Here is a 20,408-nt window from a genome sequence, read left to right on the forward strand (position 1 = left end):
CAGGAGAGGTCAGCTGCAGATGTGGACTGTGGAGCCAAAAAGAAGTCCTGGAAGTGGAAGTGAAGCCCCAGGCAGCAGGCACGGCAAGCAGGCAGGAGGAGCGAGGACTGACCCTGCTCTGGACAGAGAGACAGCCAGGCTTGGATGAGACTGGGGAGGACTGGACGAGGAGAGGATATTAGTGGCACAGGAGTGAAGGAGGTGGGGTGGGGAATCAAGAAGGGAATGACCAGAAAATGGGGTACAGGTGAAGTCAGATGGGAGGTGGTTAAGTTTGGCCATAAGGGGCTGGCGGGAACCATATTTGCTGACGGTCACCAATATCACCAGTGGTGGGGTACAGGTCAAAAAGCAAACGATTGGGGAGCGCATAGGAGGTAGAGAAAGGGGCATGAGGAAATGTATAAGGGACATGGTGAGGGAAAGGCTGTTAGGAATATAGGTTTTGCTTTTTTAGGGTGAAGATGAAAACTTGCTCTTTGATAAGCAGGAAAGACAAATCAACAGGCTGAAGGGCAGGGGAACCACAGAGCTAAGTGGACCTTGTCTTACAGCTCTTGCTGGGGCTGTGAGGCCCCAAGTCCTTGGGGACCAACTGCAGGCTCAGCCTCAGGCCCTGTCCCTGAAGCTTAAACCTGCTCAGGGCAGTTCTCGGGGACAAGTGAGCATTCTGGTGGGACCAGGACTTGGGGCTGCGACTGTCAGCCTCTGGGAATGATGCCCTCTTGGCCCAGCCCTTAAATCTCCCCCTTTCCTCTGGTTTCTCCTCAACCAGAGATACCCCCAGAGTTTCTAAGCATGGGGAAGCGTGCGTGCTTTCTCTCCACACTGGCCCACTCTGCTCAATTAATTTGGAAAGACCTGGGTACAGCCTCCCTCAAGACACAGGATAGTCCTTCCCTGTGTGATGCCTCAGTGTCTCTTCCTATGGATTTGGGGCTAGAGACCAAGGTCAACAAAGGAGAGGAGTTAATGAACGGGAGTCTCCCAGGTCCCACCCCAGGCTCCCGAGTCCCAAACAAGCTTGCTCTGTCAGGCCCCACTGGCCCCAGGGCCGGAATACACCACTGCAGGCTCCCAGGCTCTGGGGTTGGCGCTGGATGCCATTTAATTAAGAGAGAGACTTTTATTATTCCCATAGGGAAGGGAGACACAAGGGGATCACTAAGAACTACAGTGGGTGCCTGGAAAATAAATTAAAACAAATGCATCAAAACAAAAAGGAGATAAGAGAAAGAGTGGCTGTGGTGGCCGCGGCCTGCACAGGCAGGCAGGCAGGCTCTCCGAGGAGAAGGTCGAGCAGTCCTAGGTCTCAGCCAGCCCATTTCTTGTCCCTCTGTCGGTGGTGGCCCCAGGCTCCACGCGCTGTGGGGCCGAGACCAGAGGTCTCCCCACAGTCTGGCCGGGGAGTGGCCAGAGTCCAGCTGGGCCTACCCAGGGGTCTGGCCAGCAGCAAGCAGCACTCTGCCCTCATGGGTTCGTGGCCGCCCACCCTAGTCATTGGAGGTGACATCAATGTCCTCCCCGTTGGCCTGCTTCGTGGCGATGCGCCACCGGTTGATGTGGTGAGAGCCCTTCTTCTTCTGCTCCGACTCGGGCCCCTCCTCCTCCAGCTTCTGTCGCTTGTACTTTGTCCTCCGGTTCTGGAACCACACCTTCACCTGGGCCAGGGAGGGAGGGGTACAGGTGAGAAACCCCCAGGAGGTTCCCAGCACAGCCACTGGGGCCTCAGCACTCAAGCTGAGCCAGGAGCCAGATGGGGAGACCGAGGCCAGGGCTGTGTCTCTGGCCAGCTGCCCCCTGATGGGTCTGGAGGACAACTCCAGGTGCAGGTGAGGTGGGCCAGGGAAAGGACACTATGGGTCAGAGGAGGGCCTTTCTCCAGTCCCTCCCAACAGAGGGAAGTGTGGGGTCATGGAGTGCTTGAGTTCCCTATAGCCACAGCAAAGCATACAGGAGGAGGCCTGGCTCTGCCGCCAGCCCCACCCCAACCCCCTGCCAAATCTGGGCCTCTACTAGAACCTCTACTGCATCAGGTTGATGTGAACCGTAAATGAGAGAACCTATGAGAAGCCACATCATGGGTCCTGAACTCCTTGAAGGCCTAATGTGGGCCCTGCCCCTGGGATGCCCCTTATTCTTTTCAACACAGAGCAGGGTGGACATGGCTACACAAACAGGAGTGGTGTCTACACCAAAGGCAGTGCCTGGGACAGCACAGTATCTTGAGCACCCTGCTGGCAGCTCTAGCTTCACAGGCCATCTAGGTCAGTCTTAGCAACCTCAGAGGAATTCTCCCAGCCCACATCAGAGCTGGAGCTGGGCAGTAGGGAGCTCTAGTCCCTCAGGCACCAGGTCCTTAGAGTAACCTGCAAAGCACCAATGAGGCCTGAGCCTTCTTGGACAGAAGGGTGTCTCAGGTGTCTGAGGCCCCAGCCAGGGCCGTGCTCTGAACTTCCTGCCTTTACAGCACTTGCCCCTGAGGCCCATCTAGAGATGGGACTAGGTCACACAAAGAACAATCAGGAGAAACTCCAGGGGACAACGGTGAAATTCTCTTTAAACTCAGAAAGCCCTTCATTTCTCTGTGAGGTAGTGAAGCCCTCACAAGGGGAGGGTTCAAAAAGACCAGACAACCATCCTCTGTGATAGGGGTGGGAGGGTTTGGAGGAAGGGGTGGGTCTATGATGCTAAGCCCACCTCTTCCAGGAAAGCTCCCCAGATTTAGCCCCATCTCTAATCATCCCTCTCTGGTCTTTGTCCTCCAGTATCTGCTCTGTGTCCTGAACACAGCCCTTCAACATCCTCTTGTACATGGCCGAGGAGGGTCATCCTAGCAGATGACTCAATCCTTAGCGCTTGAGAACTGTGAAAAAGTCAACTCCTTCTGACTACAAAGTTCTCTAGTTGGCCTTACTGAACCAGGCCAGATCAGATCATCCTAGAGTTAGTTGGGGGGAGACCGGCTGCCGATACTTTGCTAAGTTCCCATCTGTGCTTAATTCCTTGTCTCTAGGAGAGATGCTTTCTGGGGTCCAGGAAGCTCAGGGCATCTCCTGGGCTTTGGCTCCAGAGGGCCCCTGGGGGAGGTCTTGCAGAAAAGGGGAGTGTTATAGCACATGGATGGTTTCCTGAAAATGACAGCACATTTAAAAAGCAAGCAGGTTCAGCTGGCTGCAGCTGGGGCATCCGCAGTGCTGTTTGGTGGTGGGTGGTAGCTGTGTGAGTGCAGTGATGGTGAGCACCTAGGTTGTGGCAGTGGCAGTGACTGCTGAGAGGAGACCCTGGAATCCTGGGTCAGGCCAAGGACAATCCTCCCCCACTCCATGAAGAGTAGGTGAGATGCATAGGCTGTACGAATGCAGCCAGTCCACAGTGGCAAAAGAAGGCCAAGCATCCGGATCCAGGGAGCAGCTCCATGCCCAGGGTGGCCCAATCTCATCCATCCTAGACATCCTGCTTCTACTCCATGGAGCCCACCCAACTCCTAACAGCCCCTTCCTCAGGGATTCCAACTGCCCTGTCCCTAGATTTTAGAGCACTGCAATGTACAGGAGAGGCAGCCAGTGCTGAGTGCTGGGCAGAGCAGCCAGTCCGGGCGAGAAAGAAATGGGTGGGGGGAGGCTAGCCTCTGCAGAAGGCACAAGAAGAGGACCTTCTGCCCTCATTTCCAGAGCAGGGTTCAATCCCATCACTTGTGTGCCTCATCCCAGGTAGATGGGGAAGGTGGCGGTTGCTCTGGGTGCAAGGGTTTTGGATTCCATGGACACCTTTCTTTGGGCACAGAACTTGATGGGCCCTGGGTGATTCTCAGCACCACCATTTGGCAGTCAGCCTGGCCCCTCCCCCCACACCCTGCCATCCTGGCGCCCGCTGTGATTGTGCCAACCAGTGGGCGGGTGAGCTCACCCTGCCTCCTGTGCAAGGCATGTGCGTGACTCAGGGCTGGATACAGGGCTGGGAGGCTTTCTTAAGAGCCCAGGGGGGTGGCAGAGGGCAAGGTGTAGCCAGCCTGTGATGGGGTGATGGAGGGCACCCTGGACAGTGCCAGGGACTGAGGGCCCCGTCTGCACCTTGCTCCATCCCACTCCCACTCCCAAGGACACCGATGATCACACTTGTGATTGTCTAGTGGGATGGACACACTCTGCTACCCTTGCCCAGTACACCGGCCCAGAGGAGAAAGGCTTCAATGGTGGAACCGCAGGCATAGGACAGTTTTCAGACCAGGGGAAGCTTCCTAGCACACCCAAATAAAGGGGATTCTGAAGACTTTCTCAGTGTAAACACCGAGGGTCAAGAAGGCAGCACTCTAGAAAGAGGGATGGAAACCCTCGCCTTGGCAGCCCGGCTATCTTCCGGAGAACAGCCTTGGGCTGAGTGTCCAGATGCTGTTTACAAAGACTGTAGTAACAGGGGGATGCTTAGTAATATCAGTGAAAACGACAGGATGCACGGTTTGGGCACAGTGTGATTATAACCACGGAAAAACAAATCTATGCATGGGGAAAAAAGACTAGAAGGAAATGTACCCCAAGTATGGGTGACTTTTCCTTCCTTTTTTCAACTTTTCTGAATTTCCTTTAATGCATTCCTGATGACAATACCTATTTTCTACTTGGAGAAATAAAAAGAAGTGGGCTCTGAGTATAGGAGGAGATAAATATGACACTCCATGACCTCTCTAACCCAACCGGCAACCCTGGGGTCACTCCACAGGCCCTTCCCTAGATGAACAGAGGGTCTCTAGGGCAGGTCACAGAGTGTGGCTACCAGCTGTGTGGGAGCAGGACTTAGGAGGCTGTACTTGCTATTTACCTGCCCCAGCAACACCTCCACACCACGTCACCTCTTCACCTCTCTAAACTCCAAAGGCACAGTTAGGATGTTGGCTGGAGAAACTCCTTACCCATCTCTGATGCCCCTGGATGTGGGGAGAGGTTCCTTGTGTTTTCCCAAGTCACACTGAGCACCTCTGGTTTCCATATGAAACAGAGCCTTCCAAGATTCTCTGATTTTGCCTCAGCTATCCCACCTGCATACTGAGCATTACTGAGCCTTCAGAACCCTGCTCAGCTGTTCCCAGGCCAGACCTACCTCATCACCTGTCTGTACTTCCTTAGAACTTTTTCTGTGTCAGTGACAGTGACCCTCCTCCAGCACACTCTCCCCCTGGCAATGTGTTGATTTATTGTTGGAACCTGTCTCCTTCCTTCTCAGGCTATGGGAACCTGGAGAACCAAACACTGTTATTATTTTTGGCTTCAGAGACCTGGTGGGCATAGTCAGGTATGTTCAGCCAGCTGGGAAGAGGTGAGGTGGGTAGAGGTGAGGTGACCTAGCCTCAGGTTCTAGGACTAGGAGACTGAGTCAGACCTGAAAAACAGGTGAAAAATCAATGGCAGAGGGATTGAGGTCTAATCACAAAAGGTTTGGGGACGTGCTAACTGTTGGAGAGCTGGGATCCACTTTTTACTCAGTGGGGTGGACACTTCTACAAAGGGTGAGTTCTTAATTCTCCAGGTTGTGGACTGGATTAATCACTTTGAGGGCACGTGGGAGGCGTGGGGGAGGGAGACCAATTGTTGGAGTGGACGAGATTCAGCTTGAGTCAAGCAGGATGAAGAAGGTGAAACTGCTGCGGATGAATGAACGAGGGGATCATCAATGAATTAGAGGTAGACCAGAGTATGCGTGTGTGTACCAGGGCATGGTGTGGTAAGGCCCGAGTGACCGGACAAATGAGCCGGCAGGCAATCTCCAGCTCCAGCCAGTGTTTCAGGCTTTACTTTTGAATAATCTGCTGTTTGAATAGACCAGGGCTGGACCCTTTCTTTTCCACCACTCCCCAACCTCAGCCCATCCCAAATGGAAGGGTTTGGCTTCAGGTTCTGCATACTTTCAGGGGGAGAGCTGCCCTCTCCTCAGGAAGTTCAACTGTATCTAGGAAGGGGTATTTGAGTCTTTTAACTCTGGTATAAGGAGTTCCTCATTTTCTACTATGATCTCTTCTGCTTTAATTTAAGCCTGTGTCCTCTTTTCTGTCATACTCAGACATAGAGAAAGTCCTCAAAATAGATAGAGACTGGGAGACATCAGTCAAACCTGCTCTCCTCCCTGGGGACCCATTCACCCGGAGGATCCATTTACTTTATATGATCATGTAAGTTGCTTCCACTCTCAGGGTCAAGCCCAATGTCTTGTTAAGCTCAAGCCACATCCTACCTGTCCCCTTTGACTTCCCATCATCCATAGTGGTAACTTCCCTAGTCTTCCTGTCTCCTCCTTTCTCAGACTATCCTGGATATGGCCCTCATTCTTAGGGAGACATCACACGATCCTCTTGTCTTCTCAGGAGCAAGGTCTCAAAGGACCACTCCAGTCTTCCTTGTCTCCCCTGCTCTCGCCTGCCCCCACTGGACTCCTTGAACTTCAGAGGCACATGAGTTCTCGGAGAAGAGCCAAGACTTAGAGAAGGGATGAGTCGATCTCAGAACACACAAGAAACTAGTAACAAAGGTCACTGGACCATTTCCTAAAAGTCAAATCACTTGGATACCTCTTCTCTCCATCCCCCCAAAGGCAGCAGATTTCAGAGAAGAAAGGGACCCCCCCCAAGAAATCTTCTTACTATAACCTGGGGGAGGGGGGCCCAAAGGCAGCAAACCACACATTCCCTCCTTTTAAGACCTTCCCCCTTGCTCTTCAAGCTCCAAGATGGCAGCCAGACTTGACAACTCCTGTTCCATTTAAATCTATCCACCTCAACCCTCCCCTTCCTTCTCACCAACCTTGAATCCCATGTACCCCTCCAAGTTTTCTGGTCCTGGGACCTCCCTGAAGCCTCTTCCTTAAAGGTCTCCCTTGACCTCCCTTAGCCCACAGCTATGAACTCAAAGGCACTCCAGTCACTCAACCTGTGCATGCCCCATGAGTGTGCACATTTTGTACTTAGGATCCACCAAAATGAGTCTCCAAGGCTAAGGACCACATTTTTGTACCCTTTCCCATCATGGTTCAGCTTAATCCAAGGCAGGGAAAGTTAAGAAACACCTGCTAAGTTGTTCAGAGCAGAGGGGGCAGCCGGAAACACTGACCATCCTGGAGCAACCAAGTGCTTTTTCTTACTCCGCTAAAACTAATGTGCCCCCCTCAACACACATGCCCAGAAGCACACAAGCTGCACTCCATGCATGTGACTGACTACTGGCATCTGATGTGTACTTACGATATCACCTGCGCTTTAGGCACCAATCACACGCAGCCCACATGTGCCCCACATTGAGGACACACGTTTCACACACCCATTTCACACACACTCACAACTCACACTCACAGCTCTGATGTCACCCAGGCCCAGGTCTGCCCCACCAGCCACCAGCACTGATGATTAGATGAGAGTCTTCCAGGTCTGACCGCAGAGCTGTAGCACAGCAGGGAAGAGTGAGTAGTTAGAGCCAGATGGAAGATGGAGCCCCGGCACAGGGCCTCTCCTGACGCATGGATCCACCCATGGTCATCCCAGAACAAAACCCCATTCCCAGCCACAGGTATAGCACTGACCCAAACAAAGCAGCTCAGGCTGCCCACTTCACAACACTTTATGGTAAATCAAGCCTTGGGGGTGCACAGACCATTGAGACCCACACACTAATCTGTTTAACACGTCCAGAAGTTTTATCCATGAACTGGTGGATAAAATTAGATCACCTAGATCAACAGTCAGCTGCGACAGCAGAGAGTAAGGGGAATGACTGATAAAGTAAACCTGTGGGTATGTGTAAAATCAAGAGGGATGTGCCCATTCATTCAACCCTTGTTTGTGGGGCATCTGCTCTTTGCTAGTCACTGTACAGTGAGAAATACAAAGGCTTGGCCACTGCCTTTCAGAGCTGAGACGCTCAGGCATTTTGTTCATCAGAATCACCCAGAGAACCATTTTAAAAACTTTTCCTGGGTCCCCTCCTAGAATTCCTAAGCAAATCTGAGTGGGACCTATGACTCTGTATTTTGAAATTTCTTTAATGTAGTCAGTCTACAGATTGACATTTGGACATGGCAGATAATCAAATGACAGTAAAGTCCATGCATGTTACATATGTGGGAGATAGGCTGTGAGCTCTGAGGACTTGGGGGAGGGTTATATAGAAACACAGAGAAGTAAAATATAGATGAGCCAGAAACTCGGAACTGGAAAGAACCCTTAAGTCCATTTTCTTTGATCTTAACAAATACAGACAGTAAGGCCCAGAAAGAAGACAGAGCCAGAGGTGATGAGATGGTAGAGAACCATTAGCAGACAAGTGAATTTCCTGCCAGTCACTAAATCTATAGAGAGGGAAGTACGAGACAGATGGCTGATAAATAGAAAATGAAACAGAATAGATGATAAAATGATAAAGAGATGGGTAACTAGGAGTTATTGTTAGGAAAAAGAAATAATTAATAAAAAACAGGAAATATGAATTAACCAGCTTTGAGGAGGCAGTTTAATGAGAGCAGACAGAATTCCATGGCTCCATATAAAGCAGCTATCTGTGAGAGACAGATTAGAGTCTCTGAGAGACAAATATAGACATTGACTATAGAAATAGATGTCAGGGGGCTGGATAGATGGGAGCAACTGATGCTTGACAAATAGCTGATAGCTGGAAATGACAGGTACGCTTGCCTGGTAAATACTGGGAGATGGATACACAATTTGTTAATTATAGTCCAGATCAAAATAAGTTACGGGGCGGGGGGGTGGGGGTGGGGGGAGAGAACAAAAGACAATTCTGCAGATGAAGGAGACTGAAAAGTTAGAAAGAACACTGGACAAAGAGCCAGGAAGTCCAGGCTTGAATTTTCTCATAATCCTAACTTAACATATTACCTTAAACAAAGGGAAAGAAAGGACCGAGGATGAGAGTTAATACTGAGTTCATATAATCCTTGAAAACCTATTTTCTAGTTGAGGAAACCAGAGCTCAGAGAGCTGGAGTAACTCAAGGAAGGTCACACAGTGTGCAGGGAGGCAGATATTAAAATCACATCTACCTGCCTGGGAAACTCCGTCCAGTCCTCTCTCCATCTCAAAGTCCTCACCTAGACAGACAGGCTTCTGTAAGGAGGTTTTTCAGGCTCAGAAGTTCCATAGTTCCATTATGTTTTTTGTTCCATATGCTAAAACCAGCTCACTCATAGATGGAACAAGATGAGCCATGAGTTTTTAATAGTTAGTGAGGCCAGAAACATTATTCTATCTGATTTTCTTTTTAAAAAACACATTTGCAACACAATAAAAATGAAAGTGACAATCATTATGTTTACTAACTTGCATTGTTAGGAGCAAATACCGACAGAGGCTAGATTCAGTTTGAAGGAAAGTTAATTTAAAAAACTCTCACTGTGCTAAAATTTAGTAACTATTACTTTTTAAATGAAGGTAATCATAAACACCACCCTTAAACTGACACCTTGTTTTAGACCATTTTAAAATACTGCCAGGAGGGAAAAGAGAGTTTTGTTTTGTTTTCGAACATATCTTTCTTCAAAATACGTTTACAATTAACTCCGTTATTTTGAAGTTTTACCTCTGCAGTTAGAACAGCTCAGCTAGCAAATCTGAAAAAGCGGGTCCTCAGCAGGGACGGAAGCATGGCCTTAACTAAATGGGGCATCAGACAGATTCAGCGACAATAGATACCAAAATGCGGCGCCAGGACAGGACGGTGAGATCGGTTGCAGGGAGCTGGGGACACCGTTAGGGTTTGGGCTCCCCCACTAAGCCCCTTATCCTCACGGCTCCCCGGGAAGCCCAGGCTGCCGCCACAGCCCGGACTAGCGGAGCAAGGCAGCAGGAAACTGGAAAAGGAAGAGAAGGCTGGCAGGGTGGGAGCAGTGGGGCCGGCAGGACGACCTCTCATTTGCAAATCTTGGCGCTTCTAAGAAGGAAGGGAGTGAGATCTCTTGTGGCCCAACCAGACCGGGAAATCCTCCTGGGGCAACAATCAGCTCCTTCAGCACGTGGGACTCTGGGCTGCCCTATTGCTGAGGCTGAGCTTCCAGGCAGCGTTTATTTATGGCAGTCTTTACTTAAAATAAACCCAAATCTGTCTCCCTGTAACGCCCATCGAGTTCTTTTAAAACGCTTTTTAAATTCTCAATAATGAAAATACTGCGTGGTAATTATAATCTCACCCCTCCAACACCACTAGAGTTTATTCCCTCCCCAACTGAACAGTCCTTCAAGTAATTGAAAACCATCACTGAGTACCGGGCATCGCGTTTCCCACCATTCCCAGGCCCGCGTGCACACACAGCACGATTTCTAGAGTCCTGCCAGCCGGCCTGAGCACAGATCATTGCCACCCTCGGAACCCAAGCTGGGCTACTCCTCCCTGGCTAGTTCCCTCTCCTTCTGAGATTTAAGGTTACGCACACGTGGGTTTTCTCGCCACACTCATTCACGGCTTGGCAGCCGAGGCCTCTGCCAGCTTTGCCTATGGACAGCAGCAAAGTCAGTGCGGAAAAGGCCGGTCATCCCAAGAACCCGCGATTGCCCCTGAACGGTGGCAAGAGAAGGGCCGAGAGCGGCCCAAGTGTGCACTGGTGCTGCAGGGAGTGACTCCGGAGCGGGGGCTCCCCGCTTTGCCGACTCCCGCTGCCTCCTGACAACCTGGCACCAACTGTAGCTTGGGATGCTACTCGGGCTAAGGTTTGATCCCCACCCCCTAGTGGGTCTTTGGTGCTTCATAAAAGTCCGGTGGCCTCTGAAACAAAACACAGTGCGAGGAAAGGGCCTCTGAAGTCAGGCTCTGCTGGTGCGCAGCAGGGTGGCTTTGGAACTGGACCGGAGCGAGCTCCCAGGAGGTCTGGCCGCTCCGGCACCCGCCCGCCCCCACCTCCTCCAGCAGGACTCCAGGGCGGAGCTCTGGCCGCCGGCAGGCGAGCAGGCCAGGGGGGTGATTACCTGCGTCTCGGAGAGACTAAGGCTGCCGGCCAGCTGCTTCCGCTCAGCGCCCACCACGTAGTGGTTCTTCTCGAAGGCGCGCTCCAGTCGCAGCAGCTGCGAGGGCGAGAAGGCCGTGCGGATCCGCTTGGGCTTGCGCGCGAAGGGGCCGTGCAGAAGCAGCCCGTCCTGGGGCACATCGCTCGCTGCGGCCGCGCCGCCGATGGCAACACACGCAGGTATAGACAGACAGAAGGGGCGCCGTGAGCCGCGGCCAGGCTGCCAGGTCTCCCCCCACCCCCACGCTGCCCCGGGAACCCACCGAGCTCAGTCCTTCCGCCCAATTCGCTGACGCTATGGAGCGCTCTGCTACCTTCTCCAACCCTTTGCATTACCCCCCACCCCACTTCTGCGATCTCTTTTGCCGCCCCTTCCCTAAATCCAGTCTGTCCCAGCACCTCCCCACGCTCAAAGTGCTACCCCATCGCGGGGACTAGAGGAATCGTTAGCTCTGCAGACCTTTCTGCTGGGCCAGGTGGTGAGTCCCCGCCTTGGTGGGGTGCTGCCAACCGGCCCAAATCCACAGTGCCTGGGTCAACCAAAGAGGCCAAGGGGTGGCAGCGTTCTTTAGCACTCTCTGTCCACCTTTTCCAAGCAGTACTGCCATCCCCACCTTTCCACAGGGGTTTGCTGTTAGTTAACTGGTCGGGTCATATCTTCTTCAAATAGGCCAAGAGTAGAGCCGGGGCTGGGTGTCAGGAAGGTGATAAGAGGGACAGCTAGGCTGTTTGGCCCTGGCCAAACAGATTCAGAAGCTAGAGGAACCCTCATACCTACTTAAACCAACCTTGTTGCTAAACGCTCAGACCACTAGTCTCGTGAAAATTCCTGCCAACAGGCCCAGGCTTTACCTTGCAAGTGGCAATAATTCAGCAGCTAGGTCAAGGTTCATGTAGCACCTGGAGGTCTGCGATCAGGATTCTTCCTCCTCCCCACTTCTCTCCCCCCAAGGCTCAGGTAAAACCTTCTATCCACAGAAGATTCTTACTAGTGTCTGGTGGGAAAGGGGCTTGCTTCTTCCCTGAATAGTTCTGTGCTAAAGAAACACGTGTATAAATATCATTTTTCTAGATGTCATTTTTCCCTCTAATATATATAGATATAGATATATTGGTTTCTGCATGGGCGTGTGTAAATATATGCTCCAGCCTCCCCTACTGTCTTTTTCTCCATCTCCCAAACAGGATTTTCAAATAGTATGACTATCCCCTGGTAAATGTGGGCCATTAGGAAGACTCAGCTCCTACATGCAGGATGAGGGACTGACAATAGGCTGGTTGAGGCTGGGGCAGGGAGTCAGTAAGTGTAAAAAGCAAAACAAGCTTCTATCTATGATCCCAGTTTCAATCAACACCCCCCCCCCCACTGGACCATCACACAATCTCTGGCTTGGGTGTGCATGCTAACCAAATGAAAACAAACCCTGACATCACCCATGGATTCTCATGCAGTGGCTAAAAGTCCCCTTGACAGACCCCAACAACACAGGGTCCTAGATGGAATGTTTTGACAGTTAGCGCTTGAGATTGACTGATCCAATTAATTTCTTCAGTAATGGTCACTGGTTTGATTCAATATAGCCTGTTGTTTTGCTCTTAGGACAATTGTTTGGATAATTCAGTTGCGATCTCCCATCTCTGGAAATATTTCTGCAAGTGAAGCCAGGAAACATAATTGAGATGCTGTTGCTAACTCTCCAGGTAACTGTTCGTGTCCCTCTGCTGGTGAAAACTGCTTGACATTACTTCTCCAAGTCCTGGGCTTTAGACACCACACAGATGAACTTTATTGCTGGGGGTTCCTGTGGAACAGAGTTGCCAAGGAATGAGGGACTAGCGCCCGAGGAGAAGACAAAATTCCCTGACAGGGAGAAGCCACTAACTTCCAATCACCTTATCCATTTCAAGTGGCTTGATCTATGCTGCTGCAGAAGGGAGTAAGATGGCATCGTAGAGAGTTAGAGGAAGGACCTCTTGCCCATGCACCTGTCAGGTGAGGGCAGGCCCAGGTCTCTCAGCCTGATTCAAGGAGAAGTTTAACTGTGGTGGTGGAGGACAGATGTAGAGGAGAGGTGGTCTGGCAGCAAAGGGTAAGAGGGAGAGAAAGGAGAAGCCCAATCCAGGTAGGAATAAGGAAGATTACGGCCTCCAGTGTGATAGACCAGAGAAAGGTGAAAGAGGTGGGTGGAAAGTAAATGCTTCTTGTTGATGTTAAATCACTTCAGAAAACATCATTCTGAGCCAGGTGAAGTCCCAACAGTGTTTTCCTCAGGACAAATGAGCCTGAGAAGGAAAACCTCACTCATCCTGGTGTTTGCAGGGTTTGGCCTGGGCATCTCCGACCAGCCAAAACTGGTCAGAAGAGAGGCAGTGGCAGGTAGAGGTCTGGTAGGGGTGAGTGAATGGGATGCAGAAGTGTGGAGGGCAGTGTGGAGTTGAGAAAGCAGAAATACAATCTGCCTCAGTGTGTGTGTGTGTGTGTGTGTGTGTTTTGATGGCTGTTTTGAGATTCTGTGGTGTGGTCACTGCAAGCAATAAGATTGCAATGCAAGCAATAAGATTCTCTGTCCTTTTGACAGACACATGCCCCTTGCCTCAAGTTAAGCTGTTTTAGAGGAAAGTTAGGTTGCTTAAGTCTGCCTCACTGAACGGACAGCCCCAGCTTCTTGTCGTGGCCTGTGGATAGCTTGTGTCCTCATGTATGTGCACAAGCACAGAAGTCCCCTGACTCAAGCACAGAGCAGCAAGGGGCAGAAAGATTATTCCAGGTGCTGATAAGTGATCGCAGATTATTTGATTTCAAAAGAAGCAGGGCTTTTCCCTGTAAGAAAGAGGATGTTTAATACAAAACTAATCATCTGGAAAAACTGATCAATTGCTACACGTTTCTGTAAGGACAAGGGTGTCCATGCATCTGGGCCTCTCTCACTGTGACCTGCAGGGAAGGTGGCCTGAACCACAGCTTGAGTACCCCTTCACGGGACCGCAAGGGCAGAACAAGTTTGGGGACGATGCGGTTTGGCCTGTCTGGAAGCAATAATTCCCAGCCCTGAGCGTGGGCTGTCAGTTTCAGACAAGGACAGGTGGAAAAGTGGAAGGGGGCTGGCACAGCAGTCCCTGGAGCTTGGAACTGAACCCCACCCCCACCCGGTGCTCCGACAGCTCTCTCTCGGGGCCCCTCCAGGCCAAGGCTGGGAACTAGCTATAGAGACTTCCAGGATTGAGGCGGGTGGAGGTGGGAGCCAGGGATCCGAAGCGCCTGGGGCTGGAGCTGCAGCCCTCTCTGGAGAGGCCGCGGAGGGGCGGAGGGGCCTGGGGCTACAAGAGAGGGGCCGGCCCGGCAGCGGAGATAACCTCATTCCCCTCCTCCTTCCGGAACAAAGGCGCCCTTTGAAGCACCGGCCCATTACCGTCTCCTGTCCCGCCGGACCGGGTCTCCCACGGCCCCCTCCCCGTGCTGCTCCGGGGCCTGGAAAGTTCCTGATGTCCGGGAAATAGCACCGAAGTGAGGTCAACTCTGCGTCCCGGCCGGGTCCTCCCCTTCAGGTCTCGAAAGCCGCCCCCGACTTCGGGGTGCCGCGACCGTCCCGCGGCAGCTCCCCTCTCCCTCCGCCTGCTTCGGCTCGTCAGCCGCTCCCCGCGCGCCGGGGCCGCGCTGCCAAAGAGCGAGGTGCGGCGCTCAGACACGTTCCCTTTCGTTCGTGTAGGGTTTCGTTTCTTGCTTTAAAAACCGGGATGAAGTGAGCATCGCGGAGACCCGGTTCTCTAGAAAACGCGGCGCCGGAGGGTCCGGGACGGCTGGGCTCGCGGCCCCGAGGCCCGGCTGGGTGCCCGGCGGCCGCGCGAGCGCGGGTCTGCGGCGACAGGGCTGGAGCCAAAGTCAACACGTGTCAGGGGTCGAAAGTGCTTCAGTGTCCAGTGGATTTCCGAGTTCGAAAATGCGGCCACACTTGGCTCCATCTCCGCGTCCAGACACGGTTCTTGAAAGAAAAATCCAACCGTCTCCGCAACTCGACAACGTGCACGCCGGCACCGTGGCTCCGAGAGCGGCGGCGATTTCTGAGAGGGTTTGGTGGGAAATGTATCCGGTCTCGCCCGGCTGGGGATGCTCAAACCGGAGCTGGGGCTCACCGAGGCACCCCGCGTCCTCAGCGCTCGAGGCTCGAGGCCGAAGGCGGGAAAGGCGGCGCAAGGGGCGCGGGGCGCGGGGCGCGGGGCCGAAGCCCGGAGCGCGGCCGGGAGGCGGTCCTGGCTGGAGCGGAGGCCGCAGGGCGGAGGCCTGGCTCTGCCCGCCCCCGCGCACCCCGGTCCCGCCACCAGCTTCCCCCCTGCCGGCCTCTCGGCGGTCCTCGCCCCGAGGTTCACAAACAGCTGTGTTCCCAGCCCGGCCCGCGGGCACCAGGTTTCGAGACCCAGGCCCGGGAGCGAGCCCGTGGAGTGCCGAGGTGGTTTGCTCAATTTTGAATAAAACTTCATTTTATCAATAACCATTGATGTTAATTGGCAGTTTCTTTCCCAAAGCGACTGACATCATAAACGTCTATTCCCCGATAATTTGGGCAAATCTTTGAAATGGGGCGGGAGGAAATACAAGTCTGCCTGCAGAAAATCTTATCCAAGTAATTACATTTTTCTGATTTTATGGGATCTGTTGGGTCGGGATCCACTCAGAAGGGTCTGAGAGAATTGGTTGATATATTGGGAACCGGGGAGCTGGCTTTCTGTGAGGCAGTTAAGCAGCTTCAAGAGATCATTTCTCTTCTGTTAACTAGATAATTGTACCAGACATTCAGGTTACTTTGACTGTGTAGACCGGACTAACCATCACATGAGATCCAGAAGCCCAAGCCCTAGCCACGTCCTCCTCATTTGTTTCGCTAAAAGCCAGGTTACCTGCCTCTGAGTCACAGACCCTCAAAGGCTGAGGTCCGGTTTACACTAACAAAATAAAACCGGAAACTAGAGCAATTAGGGCACAAATTAAGACCACTCTTTAAAGGAGGGGAGAGGGTGGAGGAAAGGAAGGAAGGAAACACTAACAGTTCAAAAAAGAGAATGAACTCCATCAAATGCAACTCTCCTTCGGGAAAGTCAGATAACTGAAACGTGTGTGTGTGTGTGTGTGTGTGTGTGTGTGTGTGTGTGAGTGTTTAGGGCCAGTGGGGGGATCATCATCAGCAAACCCATTGCCGGGTGCTGAAGGGGGGGTTCGGACAACTTACGACCTTAAAAGCCCTCGGCCCCCGCCCCCTGCTAGGGAGGCCCGTGGTCGGTCCGCCAGGACCCAGATGGGCTCCCGGAGGTGGCGATCGCCAGTGGAAGCTGCTTTGCTGCTGCAAACCTTCCCCGCCCTGGGTCCGAAAGGAACGTGTGACCTGGAGGGGTCGGGCCAAGGTTGCTGAGAAACATCCCGAGACAGAAGAGCACTCCACGCTGAACATAAACTCTGTCTGCCCCCGCCCTCCCCGCTGCCCCTTCTTCCCACAGACCCGGGACGCGCGGTTGGACTTTCCCCCGCCCGAAAGCGCCGGCGAGAGCAGATCCTCGGGAGCCGGTGGTGGCCGTGCTAGCTAAGTACCGTCCCGGGTCCAGCAAGAACGGGGGAGCGGGGCGGCGGGTGCAGGGCTCTCCGAGCCGGGACTGGCTGAGCCGTGGGAGGTAATAAGGCCGGTCGCCGGGAGAACAAGGGGAGGCTCAAAGGATGCGCCCGGACTTGGCGTCCCGACCCCCAGCATTCCTAGGAGGCCCTTAGCGTCCCAACCTGGCTTTCTGCGAGGGACCCCAGCGCTGCAGGGGCGCGGATGGATCCGGCGCGGTTCACCCGGGCTTGCGGGCCCGCAGCCGTGTAGACACAACTTCTGAACAGCCCCGCGCGCCCCGGGGCTCCCCCGCGCCATCGGAGCGCGGGCGCCAGGCAGCCGCCCAGCCGGGCGGGCGCGGAGCGGGCACTCACCCTGGAAGCGGTGGCCGAAGAAGCGGTTCCGCAGGACCCAGGGGTAGAAGTGGAGAGGGTCCCGGTGCTGGGCGCCGAAGAAGGAGTGCGGGGGCTGCAGCGGGGAGGCGCCCAGCTGGTGCGCCGGGTGCACGGTCAGAGCAGGGTGGTTCATGGCCTCGGGGAACACAAGCTCGGGCCCTCCGTAGAGCGAGCGGCCGGCGCCCGCGGCGGCGCCTGGGAAGCCGCTCACGAAGGCCGCCTCGGCCGCGCCGGGGTGAGGGTAATTGAGCGCCGTGGGCCGGAGCGGTTCCTCCGAGGCGGCCGCCGCCAGAGAATGGGATCCCGAGCCCCCGCCGCCAGAGCCCCCGCCGGTGCCGCCGTCCTTGGCCACCAAGGACTCGATGGTAAAGCCGCGTTTGGCTGTGGGCTGGAACATGGTCGCGGCCGCCAGAGCCAAGCGAGGCAGCCGGGCTCTGGGGAGCGCTCCGCGTCCTGGCGCCGCCGCCGTGCGGGGTGTGCACCCAGCCAGGCACATGCACACACACCAGCACCCCTCACCTCCCCCGCCCGCCCGCCCGCGCTCAGCCCTAGCCGGCGAGCCCGGCGCGGAGCTGCGAGCGGCGTGCGAGCGAGCGAACGCGGAGTGGGGCCACCGCGCGCGGCCGGGCGCTCCGGCCTCTGCTGCCGAGCGGGCACCCCCCGGGGCGGGCACTGGCGCCGGCTCGGTGCGATTTTGCGAGCTGCCTCTACGGCCTGGGGGCTGAGCCCGGCCCCCTCCCTCCCGAGTCCAGCCAGGACCGACCCCCGCCCCCGGTCCTCCCAGCGCTGCCCAGCCGGCCGCGGCCGCTGCGGTGCGAGGCGCAAGTTAGCGGGCACCTGCCCCGCGCTCGCCCATTGGCCGCCGCTCACCTGCCCCAAGGTGGGGGGCGGGGCTGGGCGGGGCGAGGGACGGCGGGTGGGGATGGAGCCAGCAGTCGGAGGCAAAAAGCGGACTGGAGCTCTTTGCTGGGCGATCTAGGGGTCCCCTCTTTCCACTGAGCTGCTTCTCGCGTCGCCGCCCTTAAGCTGGGGCTGGCGGCCCGCGAAACCGTCTCAACCCATTCGGGAACCGAAGAAGGAGTCCGAGAGACTTGGAGCTTGGGGTGGGGGGAACTCCAGCCCAATCCCTGTTGTGTAACTCAGCCAAACCCTCTCCAATTCGCCCTGGGATGTCGTTTTAGTTTTCAGACAACTTGGATCCGAGTAGAGGGAAAGTGTTTGGGATCGACAAGTAGGTTCTGCACAGAGAAGCAGCTCCCAGCTCCCTTGATCTCCGGCCTCCCGCTTACCCACCTGGCGTCTACTGAGCCACGGTATGAAGCCGCGGCCCTAGTCGTGAGGCTTCGCGCTTTCTGGGTGTTACTGGGAGGTAACCCTGGAAAGGGGATGCTCGATTCTTTTCACCAGGGTCCGAACCGGGGACAGCTTGACAGAAGCCGCCGGAGCGGCCACCCAGCAGTCGCCAAGCCGCAGTCCTCGGGGCTCAGAAGCAGCGTCCTGGCCCCGCCGCAGCCACCGCTGCTGGGTCAGCCGTGGACCGCGGGCCGGGGCGCGCGCCGGGCTGCTTTCCTCGCCTTCGCTGGTCGCCGGGCTAAGGCGCAGACGCACCGAGCCAGGCCGGGGCCTCTGGAACGCTGCTTTAAATTGTTGCTGGCTGAGCAGCTCGACCCTGTCCCCAAGAAAACACACCGGCCATCCTAGGGACACGGCGGCCGCCCGCCCGCTCCCGATCCCCACCTCCCACCCGAGATGGCGGAGCTGCGGACCAGACCGCTCTGGCCAGTTTCTATTTGGTGCACTCATCCCCGAGGGTGAGGAGCCGGTTGGTAAGGAGAAACAGTACTTCGCAAACTTTTCACTCGGGCCTTGCAGGCCGCAGGGATCCCCGTGCCCGGGCCTCAGAGGGCGCTGGGCGGTGGTGGCGAGGCTGGGACCGGGACCTGCACCGGCCAGGCCGAGAACGCTCCGCTTTCTCGTCGGGGCCCGCATCTGTCCGCCGGGCGCAAGCCTCCGGGGCGCGAATCCCGGCGGGGCCTCCCGGCGCCGGAGGCCAGGGGGTCCGCGTGCCTTCTGACGCTGCAGGGACTCCAGGCCGGGTCTTGGGAGTGGCCCGCTGAAGCGCCAGGAGCCCTGGTTTGGGGAGAGCGCTCTCGGGCGCCCCGGTAGCCACAAAGCGGGTTAAAGTCTATTTTCCACTCGACTGCTCCGAAAAGCCCCAGCGCGCCAACGCCGTTCCGGCCCCCTTGGGCGAAGAAGGGAGGGGAGGGGGGTGGCAAGGAGGGGGGAGGTGAGTCGACCGCACCCTGCAGCCCTTCGAGTCCAGGGAGCCTTGGGCCAAACCCCGCGGAGGCACCCCAGAAAAGCCTGCAGGGGGGTCGTGATGAACTCCCGGGCGAGCGCGTCTCTCGCTGGCCGTTCCGAGCCCTCGGGCTGGCTGCGCGGCTCTCTCCCTCTCTCGGGTTTCTCTCAGGCCCTCGGTCTGCTCCCCCCTCTCCTACCTCCCGGTTTCCCACTCGCTTGGTTCCCACTGCTTTCCCCACCTTTGCTTCATCCTCAGTCCTGGAAAGGTAGAAGTTCCGACGAGTGAGGATCAGGACCGAGGGTGCAGAAGGGCCAAGGCACAGAACGAGATTTTCATTCTGTTTGGAAGGAGATGAGTGGGGGTTTTGTTGGAGCAAAGTCTCCACGGGGATGCCGGCTCAGTTGGTTAAGCATTGCCTGGGCCTGTCCTCTGCAGCGGCAGACGGAGTACTTGGGACTGAGAAGGAGAGGAGCCGAAGCAAACTGGGCCCTGGGACCTTGTGCCCCTGCTCGGGAGATGAGTCCCACCTGTAAAACCCTAAGCCTGAGCCTGGAGACCGGACATGGACTTAGAACGCTAAACTGGGCAGGGAGAGGATCTCGGAATCCTCTGGGCCATTCCGATACTTGCATCTACACTGGTGACATCTAATTTCATTAGTATGGTTCTAGGTGTGCAAGTGTCTAAAATCAACAGATCTTTACAATTACAACAACTTCCCTTGTGGTATATATTTTTACACCCAGCTGTTTGTGATTATAACCCCTTTTCTAGATGGAAAAAAACAAAACAAAACAAAACAGACTGCACAGCTCCAATGACAGTCTGAACACGGTTTGGGTTGAACTGAGATAACCCAGTGGTCCTGGTCTGGTTCAGTTTCCACCCAATTCCATCCCACCACAGAGGCTGCACGCAGCTTTCACAGGGTTAGTGAATCTGGGGTGTGCTGGATAATGGGAGTTTCTACCTTTATGCTCCCTCTCCCAGCTTTCCCTCTCCCTTGCTTTCACTTCCTGTGATTCCCTAATTTCCCATCTTCCCTTCCCTCCATCTTCAGATATTTATCTGAGAGTTTTCACTTTCCCTGCTGTAGTCAAGAGAATATTTTTCACCCTCAGGATGTTTCTAAGCTTGCCA

At 55.0% G+C, this 20,408-nt stretch overlaps 1 protein-coding gene across 1 annotated transcript; it reads right to left on the reverse strand.

The window, feature by feature from the left end:
- Nucleotides 1-1,493: 1,493 nt before the first annotated feature.
- On the reverse strand, nucleotides 1,494-17,462 carry EMX1 (empty spiracles homeobox 1; the record flags this gene model as incomplete). Its single annotated transcript, XM_084235553.1, has 3 exons — nucleotides 1,494-1,661; nucleotides 10,955-11,139; nucleotides 16,946-17,462. 3 exons carry the CDS (start codon nucleotides 17,460-17,462, stop codon nucleotides 1,494-1,496), a joined length of 870 nt encoding a protein of 289 aa, XP_084091679.1.
- Between the last annotated feature and the right edge of the window lie 2,946 nt (nucleotides 17,463-20,408).

The sequence above is a fragment of the Talpa europaea genome, assembly GCF_964194135.1.
Source record: "Talpa europaea genome assembly, chromosome: 6".
In the NCBI taxonomy this organism is placed as follows: Eukaryota; Metazoa; Chordata; class Mammalia; order Eulipotyphla; family Talpidae; genus Talpa; species Talpa europaea.